The sequence below is a fragment of the Tauraco erythrolophus genome, chromosome 17 (assembly GCF_009769465.1).
Source record: "Tauraco erythrolophus isolate bTauEry1 chromosome 17, bTauEry1.pri, whole genome shotgun sequence".
NCBI lineage: Eukaryota > Metazoa > Chordata > Aves > Musophagiformes > Musophagidae > Tauraco > Tauraco erythrolophus.
This window is the reverse complement of record NC_141481.1, coordinates 17342426-17363980: the sequence shown is the minus strand read 5'-3', so window position 1 is coordinate 17363980 and position 21555 is coordinate 17342426. Positions and strand designations below refer to the sequence as shown.

The window sequence follows — 21555 nt, the reverse complement described above, 5'->3', positions numbered from 1 at the left end:
AAGGCAGCCGGCCCCGCTCAGGCCTCCCCGTGGCCCCCGGCCCCCAGCGGGGACCCACAGACCTCCTCTGCACCCCTGTTCCTGCAGCCCCCGCCCTGCCTGCCCGGCTCACAGCACCCCGAGGCCCAGGAGCTGGTGCAGAGCTGGGGGATGCTCCTGGGACCAGGTGGTTCCAAGAGGGGTCAGGATGATGCCCATGGGACTGGGGGATGCCCTGTTCGGTCAGTGTGGTGTCCCTGGGGTTTGGAGATACTCTGTAGGGTCAGGATGAAGCCCCTGGGGGATGCCTCATAGGGTTGGGTGATGCCCTGGGGCCGGGGATGTCCCACAAGGTCAGGATAAGACCCTTGGGGTTCAGAGATACCCCATATGGCTTGATGATGCCCCTGGGACCAAGAGATGCCCAATAAGATCAGGATGAGGCCTCTGGGGTTCAGAGATACCCTACAAGGTTGGATGATGCCCCTGGGACCAGGCAATGCCCTATAGGATCAGGATGAGACCCCAGAGGTTTGGAGATACCCCATAGGGTTGGATGGGGATGAAGGGTAGCCTGGGACGAAGGGATGCCCCGCAAGGTCAGGATGAGGCCCCTGGGGTTTGGAGATACCCCATACAGTTGGATGATGCCCCTGGGACCGGGGGATGCCCCATACGGTTAGCGTGGTGTCCCTGGGGTTAGGAGATACCCTATAGGGTCAGGATGATGCCCCTAGGACCAGGGGAAGCCCTATAGGGTCAGGATGAGGTCCCTGAGGTTTGGAGATACCCCATAGAGCTGGGTGATGCCCTGGGGCTGGAGGCTGCCCGGCAGCAGGTGGGATGGGGCAGTTTGGGGGTGTGCGTGGGGCAGCAGAGGAGGGGCCAGGGGGGCACAGCCCAAACCCCAGGTGGGATGGAGGGAGCTCTGCCCCACAGCCTTCGGAGAGCAGAGACGTGAGAGGCTGGTGACCCCCAAGACACCAACACCCCCCAAGCCCACCACCCCTCGGGGAGCTGCACCCCAAACCTTTAGGCTAAGGGGGGTGCTCTGAGGTCCCCCCTTCGGCCGGGCCAAAGACGATCCGGCATCACTCCTGTGCCAGGGAGGGATGCTCGGGGCTGGAGCAGGACCCTGACCCACAGCAGGGCCTCCACAGCCCCTCACCCCAACTCCCCCCGCGTTGGGCTGCTGACAGCTGGTGGGAAGGAGCTTTCCCAGCACATAGTGACAAATTCCTGGCTGGCGCGGGGGGACGCAGGGGGAGGAAGCTGCCCTGGAAAGAGGCGGATGAAAAGCTCTTTGGTTCCGTTGACGCATCCCAACTGGTCCCTTCGGATGGCCACCTGCTCTGGCCGGCACCCTGGGGTGCTGCCGGATACCCCAGGACTGGGGCAGGAGGGGGATGCTGTCATCCCCCCGCCAGCTCCAGCCAAAATCTCGGGGGGGGGACCCAGCAAGGAGAGCTCAGCCCTGCCTGGGAATTGCTTCGTTAATTAATTTGCTCTGCAGCATCACAGGGGACCTTGGGCTGCCCCCATGGACCAACCCGTCCCCATGGACCATCCTCCTCCGCAGCCCCCCGGCTCCCGGCTTCCCCCAGCTCCTATTTCCCTGGATTTTCTGCTCATTCTCAGCCTTAACCGGCTCCACCTGCCAGCGAGCACCAGAAAATCGGAGAAATCCCCGTGACCCCCAGTTTGGCCCCAGCTGTGCTGGGCCCTTTGGTGGGGCAGGGAGGGGGATCCATCCCGGACGGTATTTCTGGGCCATATGGAATGTGTAGGGTCGGCTTCTCCTCCCCGGAGGAGCCCCAGCACCGCGCTGGGGGATGTGTTTGATGGAGTCGGGGTGTTGTTATAAGTGCCCGGAGCTGCATGTCTTGGTTTGAGGGTAGAGCACGCGTGTGGGTGCGTGTGGGTACATGTGGGTGCGTGTGGGTGTGTGCGTGGGTACATGTGGGTGTGTGTGGGTGCGTGTGCACCCTCATGCCGAGGGCAGAATATTTGGTTCCTGCAAATAAAGGCGAAATCAGAGCAGAAAGCTGTTCTTGCCCTTAGTTTTCACCCGTGTTGGCTCACGGGCAAAGGGGGGCTCCAGGTGGGCCAGTGCCAGGGGCCACTGGCTGGGCCACCCCTGGGGCTGGGGGGGTGGGAATCCTGCTCCTCAGTCCCAGTCCCCTGCACCTCAAAGCTGTTCCCAGGCTGGGGGTGCCTGGAGGGTGCCCTCCTCTGCCTGCATGGGTGACGTCCCCGGGGAGCCCTGGGCTTGCCAGGGCACCCCATGGCAAATGCATTGGGTGCTGCTGGTTATTGCAGGGACCCCCAGGACTGACCCCAGCCCTCGGGGGACACCCCGACATGGAGACACCCCCAGGGATCCTGCAAACATTGACCCAAAGGCCAAGGGGGGAGCAGGGGAGGGAGGTGATGGCCACCAAACCATGGGCACGATGGTAACCGGGCAGCGAGCGCCCCTGCGGGCAGGGAACCCGCTCCCCAATTGAGCCATTATTGCTCCCAGGTTGGGTCTGGTTTGGTCTGGGGGGGGGTTTATTCACTGCGGGTGGGCAGGGGCTGCGGGGCCTGGCTGCCCCGAGCCCCCCCGAGCCCCCCGCCCACCCCCCTCCGCTTTCCCACAGGCTGGAATTTTCCCACAGTCGCTGCTGCCTCACAGCAGGAAACCCACCGCCCGCGCCGCCGCAGCACGCACGGCTGTGCACAACCGCCGCCGCCAGTGCACAACCGCCAACGACCGCACGGCCTCGTGCAACAGCGCTCAGCCGTGCACGGCCACGCGCAAGCACGAACAACTGCGCGCGGCCACGTGCAACCACGTTACAGCTGCACAAAACTGTGCACGACCGCGCACGGCCGTGCACAACTGCGCACGACCACGGTGCTCAACTGTGCACGGTTGCACGTGGCTACGCACAGTTGTTCACAACTGCACACAACTGTGCACAACCGCTTGCAACCACGCACAGCCCTGCACAGCCACACACAACCGTGCAGTGCTGCACAAAACTGTGCACAACTGTGCACTACTACGCAAAGCCCTGCACACAACCACGAGTGTACAACCACACACAACCATTCACAGCTTCACACAACCACGCTCATCCACGCTCATCCATGCACAGCCACACCACAGCTGCACACATCTGTGCACAACTGCACACAACCATGCACAACTACCCAGGACCATGCCCAGGACCATGCCCAGCTGGGCACAACTGCACAGGACCGTACCCAGCCGTGCACAATTGCACACGACCATGCCCAGGACCGTGCACGACTGCTCAGGACTGCGCACAGGACAGTGCCCAGGACCGTGCACACCCGCCCAGGACTGTGCCCAGCCGTGTACAACTGCACAGGACCATGCACAGTCACAGAGGACCATGCCCAGCCATGCACAATCACACAGGACCATGCCCAGGATCGTGCACAACCATGCATAACTGCACAGGACCATGCCCAGGACTGTGCTCAGCTGGGCACAACTGCACAAAACCGTGCCCAGTCGTGTGCAATTGCACATAACCGTGCACAGCCACCCAGCACTGTGCCTAGGACTGTGCCCAGCCGTGCACAACTGCACACGACCGGGCACAATCATGCACAACCGCCCAGGACCGCGCCCAGCACCGTGTCCAGCTGTGCACAACCACTCAGCACCATGCCCAGGACTGCGCTCGGCTGTGCACAACTGCACAGGACCGTGCTCTGCCATGCACAACTGCACAGGATCGTGCCCAGCACCGTGCCCAGCCATGCACAACCACTCAGCACCGTGCCCAAGACCGTGCTCGGCTGTGCACAACTGCACATGACCGTGCCCAACTGCACAGCACCGTGCCCAGCACCGCGCCCAGCCGTGCCCAACTGCCCAGCACCGTGCCCAGCACCGTGCCCAGCCGTGCCCAACTGCCCAGCACCGTGCCCAGCACCGTGCCCAGCACCGTGCCCAGCCGTGCTCGACCGCACACGACCGTGCCCAACCGCGTTCCCCCCCGGCTCGGGCAGCCCCGAGGCCGCCGCCGACGGGCGGGGAGCGGCGGCGGCGGAAGGCAACGGGCCGCGGGGCCGCCCCTTCCGGCAGCCATGGAGCCGGGGGAGCCGGGGGAGCCGGGGGAACCGGCGTGGGGGCGGCGGGGGGGGCAGGCGCTGGGCGGGCGGGAGCTGCTGGAGCTGGCGGTGGCCAGCGGGGTGGTCGCCTGGGCTACCTGGGCCGCCCTGCTCATGCCCGGCTTCCGCCGGGTCCCCCTGCGGCTGCAGGTACCACCGCTGCCCACCCCCCGCCGCCCAACCCGCCGGGGACCCCCCCCTCGGTCCTGAGCGCCCCCTTCTCCCCCAGGTGCCCTACCAGCCCTCCGGGCCCCGGCAAGTGGCGAATGCCCTGGCACTGCTGCGGGGGCGGTCAGGGAAGACGGTGGACCTGGGATCGGGAGATGGACGGCTTGTAAGGGCAGGCAGGGGGGATATTTGGGGGCTGGGGGGGGGGGTTGAGGCTGCCCAGGCTGGGCGAAGGGCAGGGAAGGGGGCTGGGAGCCCCCCAGCTGCTGTCCAGCTCCTGACTGTGGTTCTGGATGGCCAGGCTGTGGTCCTGGTGGACCATCTCAGGTGGTTCCAGATGGTCCTAGACCCCCCCCTGGATGGTCCTAGAAGACATCACATGCAGTGAGCAGGGTGGGACCGAGTGCTCCAGGAGAAAAGAACCACCTGGAAGGGGTCGAGGACTGACATCAGCCTGCCCATGAGCCAGCAGGAGGGAGCGAGCGGAGCTGGGCAGCAGCCCCTGCCCCCCACATCATCCCCCAGACTCAACCCAGGGGTTCATCTTAGTTGCAACGCTCTCTCTCTCTGCAGGTGGTAGAGGCTTATAAGCAAGGGCTCAGACCAGCCGTTGGCTATGAGCTCAACCCTTGGCTCCTGTGGCTCTCCAACTACCGGGCCTGGAAGGCTGGGTACCACGGGAAGGTTTCCTTCCTGAAGAAAGATCTGTGGAAGGTAACAGCATCCCGAGGGTCCGGCTGTGCTCAGTGCTGGATGTAGCTAAGGCAGGGCCGGGGCTAACTCCGCGCCTCTGGAGAGGCTTCGCTGATGGTTGTGTGCTCCTTCCCTGACCCACACGGCTCCTGGGAGGTGGAAGAACCATCCTCCTCTCTGGGGAAACACCAGCCTGGGCTGCTGGTCTTGTAGGCAGCAGAGCATCTTCTCAGAGCGGCTTTGAGAAGAGGTCTTGGGTGCTGCGGACACGCGGTGGCCTTCAGAGACGCGCCACTAAAGCTGGCATCGGGTGCCCGTGGCACGACGGGATAAAAGCCAGCAGGGAATGGGGTTCTGGGACGATGCTGGAGGCAGGTGCTTCGTGGGAGACGCTGCTTTCACAGGCAGCTCCCAGCCACACCAACACATCCCCGTCCTACATGTCGTGGGGCATCTCTGCTCCCTGCGAGGTTCTGAAGATGGCCCTGTGCAAAGCATCCGGCCACTCCAGTGGTTCCTCCCCGCTCCCCGGGGCTTCTTTCATTCCCCTTTTCCTTCTCTTTTAAGGTGAATCTTTCCGATTGCTACAACGTGATCGTGTTCCTGGCCCCCAGCGTGGTAAGTTGGTCTCTCGCACCCCGACTTCTGAGCGAGCTCCAGGGAGGTTTTTCTTAGAATAAAAGAGATGATCTGAGACAGTGGCAAAAAGATTCTTTAAAAAATAAGGCCAAGTGGGCTTTGCTGCAAGCGAGCGGTGCCCAGCACCACTGGAATTTATAGGATCATGGAAACGTTTAGGTTGGAAAAGACCCTTAAGATCGAGTCCAACCATTAACATGGCCAAGTCCATCACTAAACCATGTCCCTAAGTCCCATGTCTACACGTCTCCAGGCACTGTGACTCCACCGCTTCCCTGGGCAGCCCATTCCCAACGCTTGCCAACCCTTTCAGTGACGAAGTTTCTCCCAATATCCAGTCTAAACCTCCCCTGGTGCAACTCGAGGCTGTTTCCTCTTGTCCTGTCGCTTGTTAGTTGGCCTTAGTCCCAACCACGCACAGGGCTGGGACCAGCCCCACGTTTTGGAAGGGTCTTGGCTCAATGCTGCCTTCTTGGCACCCACCAGCCGTGCCGAGAAGCCGCTCTTGGTGGCACCTGGTGGTCCTTGGTGGCACCGCCGCTACGTGACTTATTCTACGGCCGCCTGGCTGGGGCTGTCTCTCTCTCCCCAGAAACCTCCTCTAGCCGCCAAGTTCCTTGCAGAACTCCCCGACGAAGCCCGGGTGGTGGCTGGACGCTTCCCCTTCCCCTCCTGGACCCCCACCAGCACCCTTGGGCAGGGGCTGGAGCAAGTCTGGGCCTATGACATGAAGGAGGTGCGGCGAGCGGCGCAGAGCAGCGCGGCGGGAAGCCCGGTCTAACTGCAGCTCGTTAAGCCCAGCCTTAAGGGTCGGCAGCCCTCGGGCTCAGCTCAGGACAGCAGAGAGATGCTTGGCCAGGCTTTTTGCCCAGGGACTTGCAGGGTGGTGGTTCCTCCAAAGAGCGAGCAGGGGGGGACAAAACCAGACCTAGAAATCCTGGAATTATGGCAGGATTTAAGGGCTAAATCTCCAGTGCCTCTTTCTGTACGTTTGCTACTTTATTTCTAGTTGATTTTGCCAAATAAACATTCGGATGGTTTTTCCCTTGAGACTTTTGCTTTGCCTTGGAGCCGCAGGGTGCTCCTGGAGCCGGAGCAGCCGCCGCTCCTGGCCACAGACCTTGCTCCACCAGCCCTCCACGGCTCAGGAGGGAATTTGTCCAGCTCATCTCCAGCTGAAGGATCACTTTGACCCTGCTTACCTTATATAACATGCCCTTTTCCACTCAAAAATGGAGGGAAAAAAGGGTTTTCCCACCATAAAAGAGCAGCTCATCCCCTTTGTGGAACCTCTTGAACCAGCCCTGGCCGTATCTCTTGGAAGCTGAGAGGGGAAGCGAAGGCAGGAACCGAGTTAGCCCTCAGACTCCGATCTAGGTCTGACCCAGGAGGAACGTTACGGCAGCGTCCTGGGAGGCAGGAAGGGAAAACCATCCCTGCAGCCCCGCAGCAAAAACCCACCTGGGAACCCAACCCTGTGTCCCGAGGCGTGATGTGGTTGGGGACCTGCACAACGAACCCTGCTGCTGAGGAGTCGGAGGATAGATGAGACGTGGTTGTCTCGTCCCGTTTTAGCACTGTTAATTTGAGACCAAGAACACCCACGTGGTTTCCCTCTCCGTGCCTCCCAGCTGGGGAAGGATACTCGCCCTGGCCAGCCCACACACCAGAAAGCTCCTTGCTTTTAAATCCTGCTCTTTCCTATGCTAGTGCTGCTTCTCAGAGCTGTGGTGGTGGTGGCTAACCAACAGTGGGTGGCCAACCTACAGTTGGTGGCTGAGGGTCCTGGCTCCGGGCAACGAGTGAGCATCAGCTGCCCCAGCGCTGAGTGCGCGGGGCACCTCGGTGGCAGCGAGCTTCCTCAGCCGGAGGATCTCCTGCTTGTACCTGCAACGGGGAAGCAGCACCATCGTTGCCGTGTGGTCACGATCCCACTGATAGCTCCCCCCCGGCAGCGATACACTTCGATGTACTCTCAGGGAAGGAGACGTGCGGCAGGGCAGGCCAGACGCTGCCCGCTCTTGCCCTGCGGAAGCAGGGATGGTGGCAGCTGCCCGCACAGCTGGATGTGCTGCGGGGCACTGGCCGTGCTGGCAGCGCTGTGGGAAGGCAGTGGTGAGGTCGAGCACCAGCAGTGTGGTGGGCATGGTGGTGTCACCAGCAATTAGCCTGGGAGATAAACTGGGAGCACAAAGCGGAGAACGCGTCAAGGGGGGATGCTACCATCTCACCTTGCAAGGTGCTTATCTATGTATTCCTGCAGCTCCGACACCTGCTCCTCTGCCACAACCGCCCGAGTCAGCAGATGGCTCCTCTCCTGCTCCAAGTCCTCCTGGAGGGACAAGGAAACACAGAGCAAACAAGGAGCTCTGTGAGATGGGAGTGATGTTGCTCAGTTCCTCTGTTCTGGCACCACTTTAGGCTACAGAAGCAACCGAGAACGGATGTGCTGGGCCTGGCGATGATAGCGCAGTGTTCTGCGGGCACCACCGCTCCGGGGCATTGGCCAGGTGGACCAGGCAGCCTTCCCTGGGCAGAGCAGAGGCATGGGAGGGGGGCCAGGGCCAGCCCAGGACAGGCAGTAACTCCCCCTGCCCACCCAGCCATCGTCAACTCCCCCAACTTCACGGATTTGGCACTAGGACAGGGAGAGCTTTCACACCTTTCCACCGATAGTTTGTTGGAAAGGGAAATGACCTTCCCTTTTAGATTAAAAAAAAAAGTAAAAATCTGATTTTTGCGCAGTGTCTCTGGGCAGTAGATCATCCTTGTACCCGAGTTAACTGTGGCACTAGGAGGATCTAAGGTGTTTGACCGAGCTCACTCCCGAGATGAGCAGGACCTGCTCCCAGAGCAGCGCTCCAGTATCTCACCCCTGGCATCCCCCTTCTTTCGGCTGCAAAGATCCACAGGACTTGGGTGTTTAGCTTTAGGTGACCGGAGGATGGTGGAGCACTTCCTCTGTGGACAGCCAGCTGGTTGCACATCTGTAGCCTTGTCTACCCCAGAAAGCTGAACCTCTGCTCTGTTTGAAAGCCCTTTGCCCGTGGGTGGCAGCCAGCATGGCAGGGATCCTGGCACCAACCCTTCTCCCCGCCGCTGCCTTCACTGGGACAGCAGACCCCACCTCAGCCCAACCCGCTCCCCACGAGCATCACCACGGTGTCAGGGATGCTGGAGGGCAGCATTGTGGATGGAGAGAGCTCTGCCCCCATCTCCGCGCCACCCCACTCCTGACTGCAGCACAAATATCTTTGCACTCGGGGAACCAAACTGAGAAGCTGATTCGGATTCAAACTAGACTTGAACTGGGTCGAATATAGTCCCAGTTTGTTATATAGATGCTTAAATGCTTGTGCTGAAACGAGAGGGAGCAATATGGTCCAGGGATGAGCAGCTGTAAGGGCTGCTCTCCTCCTTTTAGCAGCTGGGCAAGTACAGCCTCGATCATCACTGGCCAGGGACCTGTGAGTGTCACTTGGTGTGCTGAGGCTAAAGCCGCAGCAAGGCTCTGTGGAAACCTTCCCTGCTCCAGCTTGGAACAGCGTATTGGCCCCAGGGCAGCATCTACCTGAGGCAACACATCGTAGAATCATAGAGTCACAGAACAGTTCGGTTTGGAAGGGACCTTCAAGGTCATCTAGTTCCAACCCCCCTGTCATGGGCAGGGACACCTTCCACTACACCAGGTTGCTCAAAGCCCCATCCAACCTGGCCTTGAACACTTCCAGGGATGGGGCAGCCACAGCTTCTCTGGGCAACCTGGTCCAGTGCCTCACCACCCTCAGAGGGAACAATTTCTTCCTTAGATCCCATCGAAATCTCCCCTCTTTCAGTTTAAAGCCATTGCTCCGTGTCCTGTCACTACACATCCTTGTCCAAAGCCCCTCTCCAGCTTTCCTGTAGCCCCTTTAGGTACTGGAAGGTGCTGGAAAGTCTCCCTGGAGCCTTCTCTTCTCCAGGCTGAACAGCCCCAACTCTCCCAGCCTGTCTCCATAGCAGAGGTGCTCCAGCCCAAAGCATCATCTTCGTGGCCCTTTGAGATGTGGGTAAGGGCTTTTTTCAGATGGGCTGTTCCAGACCTTTACCTGGGTGGTGCGTGTGAACTCCCAGAGCTGCTTCCTGACCTCTGCCCAGCCCTCCTCATCCAGCTGCCTAGGAGAGAAAAGGAGATTTTAGTCATGCCCAGACGGTCAAATCCAGCCCATCCACAGGTCACCCAGCTCTGTACAGGGGCTGGACACAACTCGTGTCCATCAGACCGTAAACCCCAGTGCCCTGAACTTCTTCAGGGCATGTGGTGCCATCCCCGTGCCTGGGCACGAGAGTCACAACCCTTCTGCCAACCTGGGATTCCCCGCTGTGCCCGGCTGGGTTTGTTCCAAGTTCCCATCAACACTCATACATCAGAGGACTCCGTGCAGAAAGAGTCCTTAACCTGACACTGAAGTCTTGAATTGGATGGAAAACAGAGAGCGAGCGATGCCAAACGCTGGCGCTTTTCATGTTTCGAAGCACAAACTCGCCCGTTCTGGTCGCCGAGCACGATAGGTGAGCTGTCTGCGCAGCCCAGCCGTGGGAAAGTTCTTCCTATTCTATCCCAGCCTGAATAAGCAAAATACAGGTCACATCTGACGCTGGGGGAATTTGGGTTGTATGCAGGGAGGAATGCATTGTGCTCGAGAGCGGCTCCGCTGCGACTGCCTCTGGTGGCTGGAGCCTCCGAGCCCAGGCACGCGGGAAATCGCCGCGGAGATTTCATGGGAGCAGAAGGGAAGAGAACAATGAACAGTGAAGCCACACAGCTGATAAAGCCGAGAAGCAGCGGGAGTTGTGGCTGAAGCGCCGCGGTCACGCCAGGCTTCGTGGCTCTAGCGAGAGGAACAAGGTCATGGCACGGCTCAAGCCATCGGCACACAGAAAACAAGTATTTGGAGTGTGCAGAGTTGCTCGACAGCTGAAAAAAACCAACCTAAAACAAGATGCATGCCAAAAATTCAGGTTCTGGTCTTTCTGTGTCTTGCTCCTCTGGCGAGTCTGCCAAAATTAAGGCATCTGTTTAAGGACTGCTACTGCTTTTTGGTGTGGAAAACATGGCAGAGCCTGGGTAAGGCTCAAGTTTTGATCCCAGATGCTCCTCGGAGTCCGGCGGCTCAGGCACTGACCGGTGACTCAGTGCTGGCATCGAGTTCATGAAATACCCGACGTGTTTTCTAAGCTACCACATTTTAAAAGGCTGAAAAATCCCAGCTCTCTTTTCTCCTACACTTTGTGCCACCTCTCCACAGCTATAGCTGATAGAGTTTCAACAGAATAATGGAACAGGGGGTAGAGACCCCTCAAAAATGAGCAAATAAAGGGCATGTTGGGAAGCCAGGGAGGTACTGGGACAGGGTCACCTAAAGGTTCCAGCACTAGGAGGGAGGAGAAACAAGACCATCCCAAACTGGTGGTGTTTTCCTTGCCTTTCTCAGGTTGTGATCCACCAAAGCACGCGGGCGCATGCTACATTTCAGCTTCTTAAAGAGATCAGCGAGACTAAAACATGATTAAATCAAACATGTGCTTAAGAGCTTTCTTGGATCCGGGCCCAAGTGACCAACTCGTTTCACCGCAGGAAACGCCGCACTGAGATGACAGCTGGCTTTTCTTCTCCGATGAGTCCCTATCAGCTCACTTTCTCCCGAGTTATTACTGTCTCCAAGTAAAGCAGAAAAGACTCCTCAATCCACCCACGGCAAGGACAATTCATAATTAGGAATATCCCGCGAAACGAACAGCACTTACTGCTCAGGGGACAGTGGAAAGTCAGAGGTTTCTTTCAGTCTTTTCTGAAGGCAAAGGAAGACAAGATTTCTGTCAGCATTAAACCATTGCAGCCTCACCACAGTCTCACCACTTCCAAGAAAGCGGCACAACGTATCTGAGCACTCTAACAGCCACCAGCGCCCTGGCAAGGAAACGATGTGCAGGACAATCTCAAGGCTTAAGTCTCCCGTCCTCTGAATTTTTAAAATAAACACAGCTCGTGCAAATCAAGAGACACGTCTCTGCCCCGGCAGAAGCGGTGGGAGGACGTGGAGCTGACTGGTGTGTTTCAGAGCGTGGTCTTCTGCTTGTGCCGAGGCAAAGGCATTCGAGAACAGAGAACCCCATCCTATCCTCCCTTACTCGCCTCTTCTTCTGGCAGTGAGCGTGTCTGCTGGCCTGGCAGCTCTCCCAGAACATCTGCTGCTCCTCAGCCCTCCTGAGAGCTCAGTGATCCCAGCCTATGGGGCTGCCCAAACTGGAACGAACTGTAACCCCTACACAGCAGGGCTGAAGGAACGAAGGGACTGCTTGGACATCCCATCCCTTCCCAAAATGAGAAGGCGAGCAAGGACTACCCCTTCCTGTGCCGCAGAGGTACAGCAAACCCTCGGGGAACATCTAAGGAAGGGGTCGGACCTATTGCTTGGGAAACTCTCCCCACCGCCCCCCAGTTTCACTCCCCCCCCACCACCTTCTGCAATTGGTGTAACTGCATCTCCAGTTTTGCTTTATCCTCCCGCAGCCGGTTTAGCTCCCGGGTTGTGTTTGTCAGCAGCTCCGGGTCCGTGATGGAAAAGTGGAGCTCGGCAGGGCCACAATCCGTAACGCTGCTGCCCAGGGACCGCATCCGCTCTCGCTGGAGCCTGCAACGTGCCAGAGGGGTCGGTCCCTGCTCGCTTTGGTTTAGGTAACAACACTGAGCATTTCTGCTCCTGATGGAGAGACCATTCGCTTGGGACCCGCTGGCTTCTGGCCACCGAGGGCCGGTCCACCTGCAAAGGACAAGTGAGAGAGCCCAGCAGCACGCACGATATTCCTGGGAGTGTTTCTGGGGGAAGCTCGTCCTAGAGCTATTTGTGGCTTTTATGCCACGAGAATTTCTGCTGCTTCCCACAGCCCAAGCTGCTGAGAGCTGCAAAGCAGAGCTGAGAGCACTGCAGGGACAGGCTGGGAGGCAGGAGTTATTTGTGGTACCTCTGCATTTCCACACCATCCAACGTGGAGTCAATCTCTCACCCTAAATTTTCCACAGGAGAAATGTATGTGCAAAGCAGCTCCAGGGTGTCCAGAGCACTCTGATGTGTAGCTGGAGACTCCTTGCTTTTGGTTTGTCAAGAGCAGGGAGATAAAAACGTGCTCCAGAACCTCTGCTCCACCTGGGAGCCCCGTTTGCCTCCTTCTCTGCCCGGGGGGACACCTCCACTTGGTCCTTGGCAATACCGTGAGAGTTGTAGAACACTGGAACAGGTTGCCCAGAGAGGTGGTGGATGCTCCATCCCTGGAGACGTTCAAGGCCAAGTTGGACAAGGCCCTGAGCAACCTGATCTAGTTGGAGATATCCCTGTTCCTTGCAGGGGGGTTGAACTAGATGACCTTTGAAGGTCCCTTCCAGCCCTAACCATTCTATGATTCTATGATTCTATGACAGAGGTGGCCCAGCCCCTGGCTCTGCCCTACCCGTAAGCAATCAGCAGGTTCTCATGCTTCTTGACCAAGTTCTTCATGCGTTTCTTGTAGCCACGTGCCGCTCCAGCTAGCTGCTCTTCCCGAGACTTGTAGGAAGCCCTGATATCCTTCAGCATGCTGTCCACAAAGCGTTTCATGGGACCCTGATCAGCTGGGGCTTTGCTAGGCCCCGTTACGTTGCTGGATTTGCTGTCCATGTAGTCCTTTAAACATACAGAGAAAGAAATGGAGGTGATCAAGCCGTTCCCTAAGGCGTGTAACCCATTTCCCACAGAGAACATCCCGGCGTATTTGTGCTAACAGCACAGAGAATAGGGAATATCTTCCATTTTCTAAGAGCAGGAAAGACTAATTAACTTCCATCATGCCCCATCAGCGAAGGCGTCTGTGAGGTATCAGTGACCCGCCCAGGGGAACACGAGTTGGGGTCGGGAGTTGCCATCCCTAGTCCTGTATCCTTTCCACCGTGCCCTGCTCTCCCTGCTAGCTAGGAGATGCTCCAACATTGCTCTGATAGAAACCAAACTATTCTTAATAGTAAATATTGCTTTGCTTAGTCTCCTCATCCATCACCGCACCGTGTTCTTCAGTACCAGCCTTCTCCCAGCACAGAAGCTCTTGCCAAAACCTGCTTCTTGCTACCTAAAGAAGCAATTTCTTCCCAGATTTCTTCCCAAATCTCACTGCTCAATATAATCAGGTATCCACGCCTGAACCTGCCCGATGTGCCTGCCTTGTGCCGAGTCCTCACCACGCTCTGAGAGCCCTGCTCTACAGCAAAGGTTCTTGTTCCCAGAGCAGGTTCCAGGTAGTGGCATTACCCGGCTCTGGAGCCGACAGTGGAGGCTGGCAGAGCTCCCCGTGGGGACAGCAGCAGAGTCACCATGGAGGTGGTGACAAAGCCAGAGATGGCATCGCCTGGCCTCCCCAGGGAGGGTGATTAGAAGCCAACTGGAAGGCAGCCACTGTAAATAAGAGAATCTTTCAAGCCATCCAACCAAGAAAGAAAAGTCCCCACAGACCCTTTAGTGTGGCCATAGAGGAAATCTGGGCGAGGAGGGGAGCTGGAATCTCCTCTCCCAGGCCAAGCCAAGGGCACAGAGCCCCCCTCCAGCTGCAATCGTGGCTCTCCAAGCCCCACTGCCTGCTCTGCTCGGCAGCCTGGCAAGGAGAGGAGACAGCAGCCTGCAAGAAGTAGGCAGCCAGCATGGAGAGACCTCCCCTGCCCAGGAGAGCCCCTGGGGCTGGGGGTACCCACCGCCACGTCCTTGATGTACTGCGCGAGCCGGGAGCGATATTCCTCGTTCAGCTCCTTCAGCCGGAGCTGCAGCCGGGAGTTCTCCGCCTCTACTTCTTGGAGCTGGCTCTGGGAGGTGAGCAGCACCTAGGCACAGCAAACATGCTCACGGCTGCCCGTGTCCTCCGGCCAAGCAAGGGGCACTAAGGAGCTCCATAAGAGGTGAGGGACTTTATTTCCAGATGTTCAGCTCCACTAGAGCTGGGAAGGTCCTGGCTTTTCACAGGGGCCCACTGGAAATGTTTATAGTCTCTATTCCCCTGCTACCTTCTGTCATTTGCAATCCCCACCCCAGCTCTTTCTAAATATGAGTGAACAAAATTCCTCCCACCACCTGTGGCAAGCAGCTCCTTCCACCACGTGCATCGCACCCCTGGAGAAGGGAACTGCACAGGGAGGAGCACCACAAGACATCCACCTCCTGCCAGCTCCAGGAGAAGTGCCTGGCACCCAAGAGGAGTGGATGAGCAGGGGCAGTCCCGGAGCCAGGGTGCCAGGGGCTGGAGGGGTGCCAGGGGCTGAAGGAGACCCTGCCCTTACCGCTGACTGCTCCACCAGCTTGTGCTGGGTGTCCTTGATTGCTCCCTTTGCCTCCTGCAGCTCCTTCCCCATGGCGATGCTGGGCACAGAGAAAGAAGGTGTGTTTATTTTAAACGCCCAAACTTCTCTGTAGGTCCAATACAGCCAGCTTTGAGAAGGAAATCACTATGGGATGACAGGAATCTCTCAGCAGCAGCTGCCAGCCCCCACCAGATCCGTGCCAACCAGCGGCCACAGAGCTCTGGCAACCAAAAGCGAATGTCCTCCCGAGTCAGAGGGTCTCGTTCTCCAGTGTCCTGTGCCGGGACACCCACCCCATCCCAGGCTGTCCATGGAAGAACTGCCGCAGGGGTAAGGGCTAAGGCTGGAGCCATCTCTGGGCTGTCACATTTGCTGTGTGTGTCACAGAAGGTGGATTTTCAGAGGTATCTAAACTCCACCGACTTTTAAGCAGAGAGCTGACCCTCTTCAGAGCCTTGGAAACATCAGGTTTTGCTTCCAGGCCTCACCTGTTCCAAGGGTGAATCACCGTTTCCGACCCTGCACCTCACCAAAGGCAGGCTGCCTCCTCTCTGCCCAAGGACTGAGCTCCACAAACGCCCGGCCAAACAGAAGAACGTGCCCTCAAGCGCTCACACTCTCTCTTCCAGCTTCTGCTGCTGCGAGTCGCAGGTTTTCTGCAGTTTTTCAAGCTCCGCTTTTATGTGATCCTGGTTTCCAGGCAACTAAGGGACAAACAAGAGGAAGATGAGACGGAGGGCTGAGCTAAGCAGAGGGATTTGTGGACGGAGAAGAAGTGAGGAGAGCCTCCAGCTGAGCACAAGTCCAGCTGACTGGTGATACACTGGGGAAAGGACAGGTTTAACTGGGAGTGACCAGTGCCCTGTAGCACACCAGAAGCGGTGTGCGCTCTGGACACAGGGCACGTGGAGGTGGTGAACCTCCAAGGTGTATGGTGGAACTCGTGGTGTTCCTCCAAGGGAGAGTCTCGCTCTGAGAGCCAGATTCCCAGCAGAATTCCTGCCCAGTGGAGCCCAGGCTGGTATCGCATGGGCTGCGGATGGGAAGGAAGCAGGGAGCATCCTTTATCACCCCCATCTTTCTCAAGTCAGGGCATGGAGACAATAAGCAAGCGTCCTCCACGCTTGTTGGCTTCTAAACTCCTGTTCACCCAGAGGCACTGATGGAGAGAACCACAGCTGCCCTCTCTCAGCTTTTGCCTCCACAAGAGCTGGAGTTGTTCCAGCCTCATTTTTCAACCGCACAGCTTAAAAAATATAATAATTAAAATAAACCAAGGCATCAGCTCATCCACAAACTTCAAGTTAGCACCAGGACGTGCCAGCCAGTCAGAATAAATTCCCCCTCTGCTTCCCCAAGGATCCAGCAGCAGACCCTCACACACTCACGTTTCTTTCCAACTTTTGCCGCTCGTGTTCAGAGGCAACTGCATCTTCTGGCTGGTTTTATTAAGAAAGAGAAGAAGGTGCCTGTTAGATCCCTGTTCTGCAGGGAGCTGGTGACGAGGCAGAGAGGTCCTTACCTTCACCTTCGGAGCTGAGAGACGACGCACCGTTGCTCGCCCTCTTTCCAGCTCGGCAGAGGATTCATCGGCCATGGCAGGGGAGCGGTGGTGGTTGCTCTCCATGCGAGGAAGGGTGCTCCTGGCATTGGCCAGGTTGAGCAGCTCTAGGCTGAGCTCTTCATTCTTCATGACCTGCCAGGTCAAACAAGAAAGAAAGAGCTGCTGAAATCCTGCCTCTGCGGCCCCGCACGCTGTCTGCTCTTGGTGCGTACGCAAGGCAGGCGCTCACATCCCCTCCTGGATGCAAGTTTTATTTCTAGTTCTCTCTCATATGCTCAAGGATATCAGCGATATCTTAATTCTCGTGGAAATGCAAGGTATCATCACCAAGCATCAGGATTATTCCCGTGTAACCTTACTCCCTCTGCCAGATGCAGACCCCAGTGCCAGCCAGCCCAGCTCTGCCACCACCTCTCCATCCTGACCTCCAGCCTTCCTCCTCCCCATAACCCTGTTCCCTCCACAGTTTCCCAATGCTTCAGGCCTGTCTTTCCCCATAGATGGGCTTCCACCTGTGCTGGACTCCATAACGTTAAGAGAAGGGCTAAATCTCCATCCATTTAAGTCGACGCCACCCAGCTAATTCCAGTTTCCTTTGAATACATCCCTCCAGCAGCAGCCAGCCCACAGCACCGCGTAGGCAGCCGAGATTCAAAGTGGGTGCTGGTGCGAAGTGACACATTTCCAAAAGATAAAGAGGATCTGAATGAGAAAGGCTCTGTTACAGGTGATCTGGAAGGAACACTGGGGGAATTCATGTCTCACGGGAGGGTTTCTATGTAGATAACAAAGCTTTGATGGGGTTTATGACTGGGGACAAGCTTGAGTAATTGTTACCATGGCAGTGAATTGGGAGGATGGGAGGCAGAGGTCATCTGAGTCATCCGTGGAGAGAATAGCTTATCAAAAGATAGCACAGGGTGGGCTGAGGGAGAGAGGAGAGGAGAAAAGAGGCTGACAAAGAGGTGAGATATACAGCTGTGAAAACTGACAGCTTCGCAGAGACAGGCTGCTTGTTCTCCAACCGAAAAACCATCCATCTGCAGCTGTCAGCCCCGACAATTTGATCAGAGGGGGTCACACAACTGCAGAAGTACCAGCTTAGCCAAAGAAAGAGCCCGTCCCGGGTTAGCGATGGGCTCCGCTCGCGTCTCCGGCGCTCCCAAGCCTGGCCCAGCTCCAGGGAAAACCCTGGTGTGGAACCGGTTCGCAGCCATTTGGGTTCCCTCCGACGGCCTCGCTTTGTACCGCCGCCGCGGCCGGCGGCGTAAGCCCACCGAACAAAAGAGGAGGAGGAAACGGAGAGTCGAGGAAAGGTCAGAGCCTTGAAAAGGAAGAATTTACAGCGAGTTAGAAAACAGGCAACAAAGTGCCTGACTGGCATCTTCTGGAGGGCACTTCCCCAGGGCCAGGCGAGGCCAGCTCCGCCGCGCTCCTTCGCCTGGGACGGGCACGGGGCGATGTGTGAATCCAGCCGTACAATGGGGGCCGCGACAATTCAGAGGCTCTGGCTGTTCCCGTACGAGGGCCCGTGAATGAGCTCGCCGAGCTGCTTCTGCGCCAAGCAGCCATGACAACATATTGGCAAGGTCACAAGTAGCACTTGTAATTGGGAATGTGTAAAAGGTTCATTGTGTCCCCCGAAGAGCGCTGGGGAAGGGGAGGGGGCAGAACCGCAGGCTGCTTTTCCCCATTTCCTTTGGGAAAGTCCACACTGGGAAAATAATGAGCAAGAGGCCCACGCTGCGGCAAGTCCCAGCCTGCCAAGTTGGAGCCTCTCTTGTGCTTCGGGCAAGGATATTCGGTGGTCGGAGCCAAGGAATCGGGATAAAATCCTCAGCCTATGAATTACAACCAAAGAGTTCACCTTTGGCTTCTGGACCCTGCTCCACCACTTCTTCAGGCTGCTATCCGGGCACGTAACTGAATCCACGTGCTTTCACTCTCTGAAAGATTCCAGGATCCATGTGAAAACAGGGTGTTACCACCAACAACCTGTCAAACCCATCAGTTAGAGATGTCAGCCACCTGAAAAATCCCATTTTTGCCTAACGTATTGCACCCCCTTGGGGACAAGAAGCGCCCAAGACTGCCGAACGCCAAGCTCTTCCTCCGCAGCCCGGCGCTGCTCGCCTTGCTGGCAGCCAGCCGCACGCGCTCTGCCTCGTGCTCCGGCAGGACCATGGGGTGGGTTTGCACCTCTGCAAGCAGCTGAGCTTGTCTCCTCCTAAACAAATTCCCATTTCTTAGCTCGCGGGAGACAAATGAGAGCTTCACAAGAGTCACTAGCTCACTTATTTGTAACAGGACGGTCGCGATTCCTCCTCTGCCGGAGCTCTGCGGATGGATGCTCACCATAAAGACAGACTGGACACTACCTAAACCTGCATGCCTGGTCCCTGCCCCACATCTTCCCATCACAGCTCTGCACAGGGCCAGCACGGTAAACCAGGTCATTTGGCTGAACCAGCTAAAGTATCTGCCGGGGGGGAGGCAGGAGGGTGTCAGTCATCCCATCCAATTCAAAAAGAAGGAGAAGGGGGAGGGGGAAGAGGGAGGGAAGAGAGGAAGGTCTATTGAAGTAGCTATTCCTGCCAAAGAAATACACAAATCTGGGTCCAAAACCCTTTAGTTAATAATCCCTAAGCTAAGAGTCAGCAGGAAAATCGCTATATTTTAAGGGACAATCAGAAACTTGTTTACATTCAGTGCTTTTATAAACTTGCTGCCCTCAAAAACTTCCCGGCCCCTTCCCGCCGCCATACGGAAGAAGAGCGGCTACAACCCGTTCACGCGCAGCCCGCGCAAGCCATGCAGAAAAAAAAGGGAAACAAAGCGTGCTGGTGGTCGAGAGGGACCTGCAACGCGCGCCCAGCCCGGCCCCGCAGTGACCTCCGCATTGCTGCTGTGCCCGGGATCCGGGCTGGCGTGAAAAGAGAAAGGCTCTGCCAGCGGGGTGCCCAGAAGAGGACGGCCCACGGGTCAGCATGGGCTCAGCGCTGTCCGTGCTGAGCAGAGCAGGTTCTGCAAGCCCTGCTAGGTGGGAACCACGTTCCAGGAAATCCCTGGGCTCTGCAAACAGAGCCGTGCCCGAGCTGCGCTGTCCCACAGCTGGCAAAGCGTGCCGGACCTGAGCCACGACGCGGATGCACGACCCAAAGCCAACCAAGCTGCCTGTACTGGGAGCTGGAGTCGGGAACACCAGAACAAACACCACAACCTCTCTCACCTCCTGGTCCAGTTCTTTGCCCAGGGCCAGGTAATTGCTTTTCAAAATGATGTACTCATCCGCCAGCTCCTTCCGACTGGTCTCCAGAGCCTGCAGGCGTTCCCGTAAGGCGTCCCGCTCCCCGCTGACTTTCTCGCCGCAGAGCTCCAGCTCCAGCACGCGGTTCTCCAGGGCCAGGATCTGCAGAGGGGAGACAGCAGAATTAGACAGTGGCAGAGACCAGCAGCAATCACAGGGCATTTATTTGGCCAAACAGGTTCTGGTATGTTATAACTTAGAGAGAGATGCGTTTCATGAGGGTTTCATGGTATCTGGGGCGTCAAGGTTGAATCCATTACTCCAGCTAAAGCCAAGAGAATACACCAAGCAAAGGTGGAGGCGTAACGACCTGTGGTTCTGGAGAAGGATACCAGCAAAGCTGAAACTGGCTACTTGAAACTTTCGGATACCATATTTTTCAGTCCAAAGTTCTCCGTCTCATACTGCTCCTTCATTTTATTTGTCTCAATCTGGAGATCAACGAGGTCTTTGGAAATCTAGGGGAGAGAAAGGACATTGTAAAGGCCATGGATGGATTCCGAGGCCAACATACCGTTTCAATAGGTCGCATGGGGGAATGTGAGCACAACGCGTACACTAGAAAGAGGTCCCAACATTTCCCACCATATTTTCCACTGCAGAACCACTGGCCTCATACGGCTTCACAGCTCAGTTCTCTCCAGCTCCCAAAGTATTTGTTTTACCTTCAGTTTTTCCTCTTCACTGAAGACCATTCTGGCTGGCAAATCAGTTTTGGAGCCAAGCGGCTTCCCCATCCTCTCCTGAAGCTGCACCTAGAGACACACAACAGCTCCGACAGCTGGTACCAGCCAGCAGAGCTGGTGGAAAGGAAAAGCATGACGTATACAGTTTTCAGAGCTCAAGCAGATTGTAGATGGGATTTTCAGCTGCCGTTTTCTTCCTGCAATGAGGATTTCATTTGCAAAGCACTGGTTCCATGCCCAGGGAAGAGGTTGCAGACCTTCATGCTTATATTGTCATTAGCAAGATGCTACACGTGCTCTGTCCTAGTACTCACGTTCTCGTTCTCTGCAACACTTCCCAAATCCATGTGCTTGGAGGCCAGGATCTTTGCTCTGTTTCAGGCTGAAGAGCAAAAGAAGGATCTAAGGATCTCTACGGCAGTAACTTTTCCCTCAAGGTAGGGCACGAGCGATGTTGCTAACAACTTTGGTTACTAGTGGGTGCAGCATCCACCTTGGTCCATGTTAAGGTGGAGCCAATTATTACAGCCACCCCAGGAAAAGAAATGAAGCTTGTCAGGAGGTTTCCATATTCCTAAGACAGCACATGGCAGATACTGAAACGAGGAGCTCAGCAGAGACCTCCAGTGAAGCAATATTGCCAGCTAGGAGGTACCACTCCATCTGTATTATGGACTGTTCCCAAAAACTGGCTGTAGGGATGGCCTCCGTCTCTATTGTAGGGATCTTTAGGAATTTAGGATCTGATCAACCCATTAATTAATCCATTAATCCAACCATCTGCTCCAAGACCCTCCAGTAATATCTAACATCAGCTTATTTCCAGGCATTTTTTCCTTGATCTCTACAGTCCTTTTCTCTCCTGTGTCAATGAGCCATCCAAAAGGTACCAGGATCTTGGAGCTCTGACCAAACCATGGCTGGTGACAGGAAGGACCTTCCCCAATTTGTCACTTCGCATCAGAGACACTATGCGGAAAAATACAGGTTTTAAAGCAAAACATGTGCTGAAACAAACCCTGATTAGCCCAGA

At 56.8% G+C, this 21555-nt stretch overlaps 2 protein-coding genes across 2 annotated transcripts; one reads left to right on the top strand and one right to left on the bottom strand.

The window, feature by feature from the left end:
• Positions 1-4047: 4047 nt before the first annotated feature.
• On the top strand, positions 4048-6391 carry ANTKMT (adenine nucleotide translocase lysine methyltransferase). Its single transcript, XM_086621961.1, has 5 exons — positions 4048-4260; positions 4340-4444; positions 4852-4992; positions 5539-5589; positions 6203-6391. The coding sequence occupies exons 1-5, from the start codon at positions 4087-4089 to the stop codon at positions 6389-6391; spliced, it is 660 nt and encodes a 219-aa protein (XP_086478087.1). The 5' UTR covers positions 4048-4086.
• Positions 6392-7373: 982 nt separating this feature from the next.
• Positions 7374-20869, bottom strand: CCDC78 (coiled-coil domain containing 78). Its single transcript, XM_086622514.1, has 15 exons — positions 20837-20869; positions 20502-20591; positions 20208-20294; positions 19759-19938; positions 16488-16661; positions 16354-16404; positions 15581-15669; positions 14945-15023; positions 14366-14491; positions 13099-13310; positions 12113-12284; positions 11398-11441; positions 9699-9765; positions 7842-7942; positions 7374-7497 (listed from the first exon to the last, which is right to left on the bottom strand). Exons 1-15 carry the CDS (start codon positions 20867-20869, stop codon positions 7374-7376), a joined length of 1629 nt encoding a protein of 542 aa, XP_086478640.1.
• Between the last annotated feature and the right edge of the window lie 686 nt (positions 20870-21555).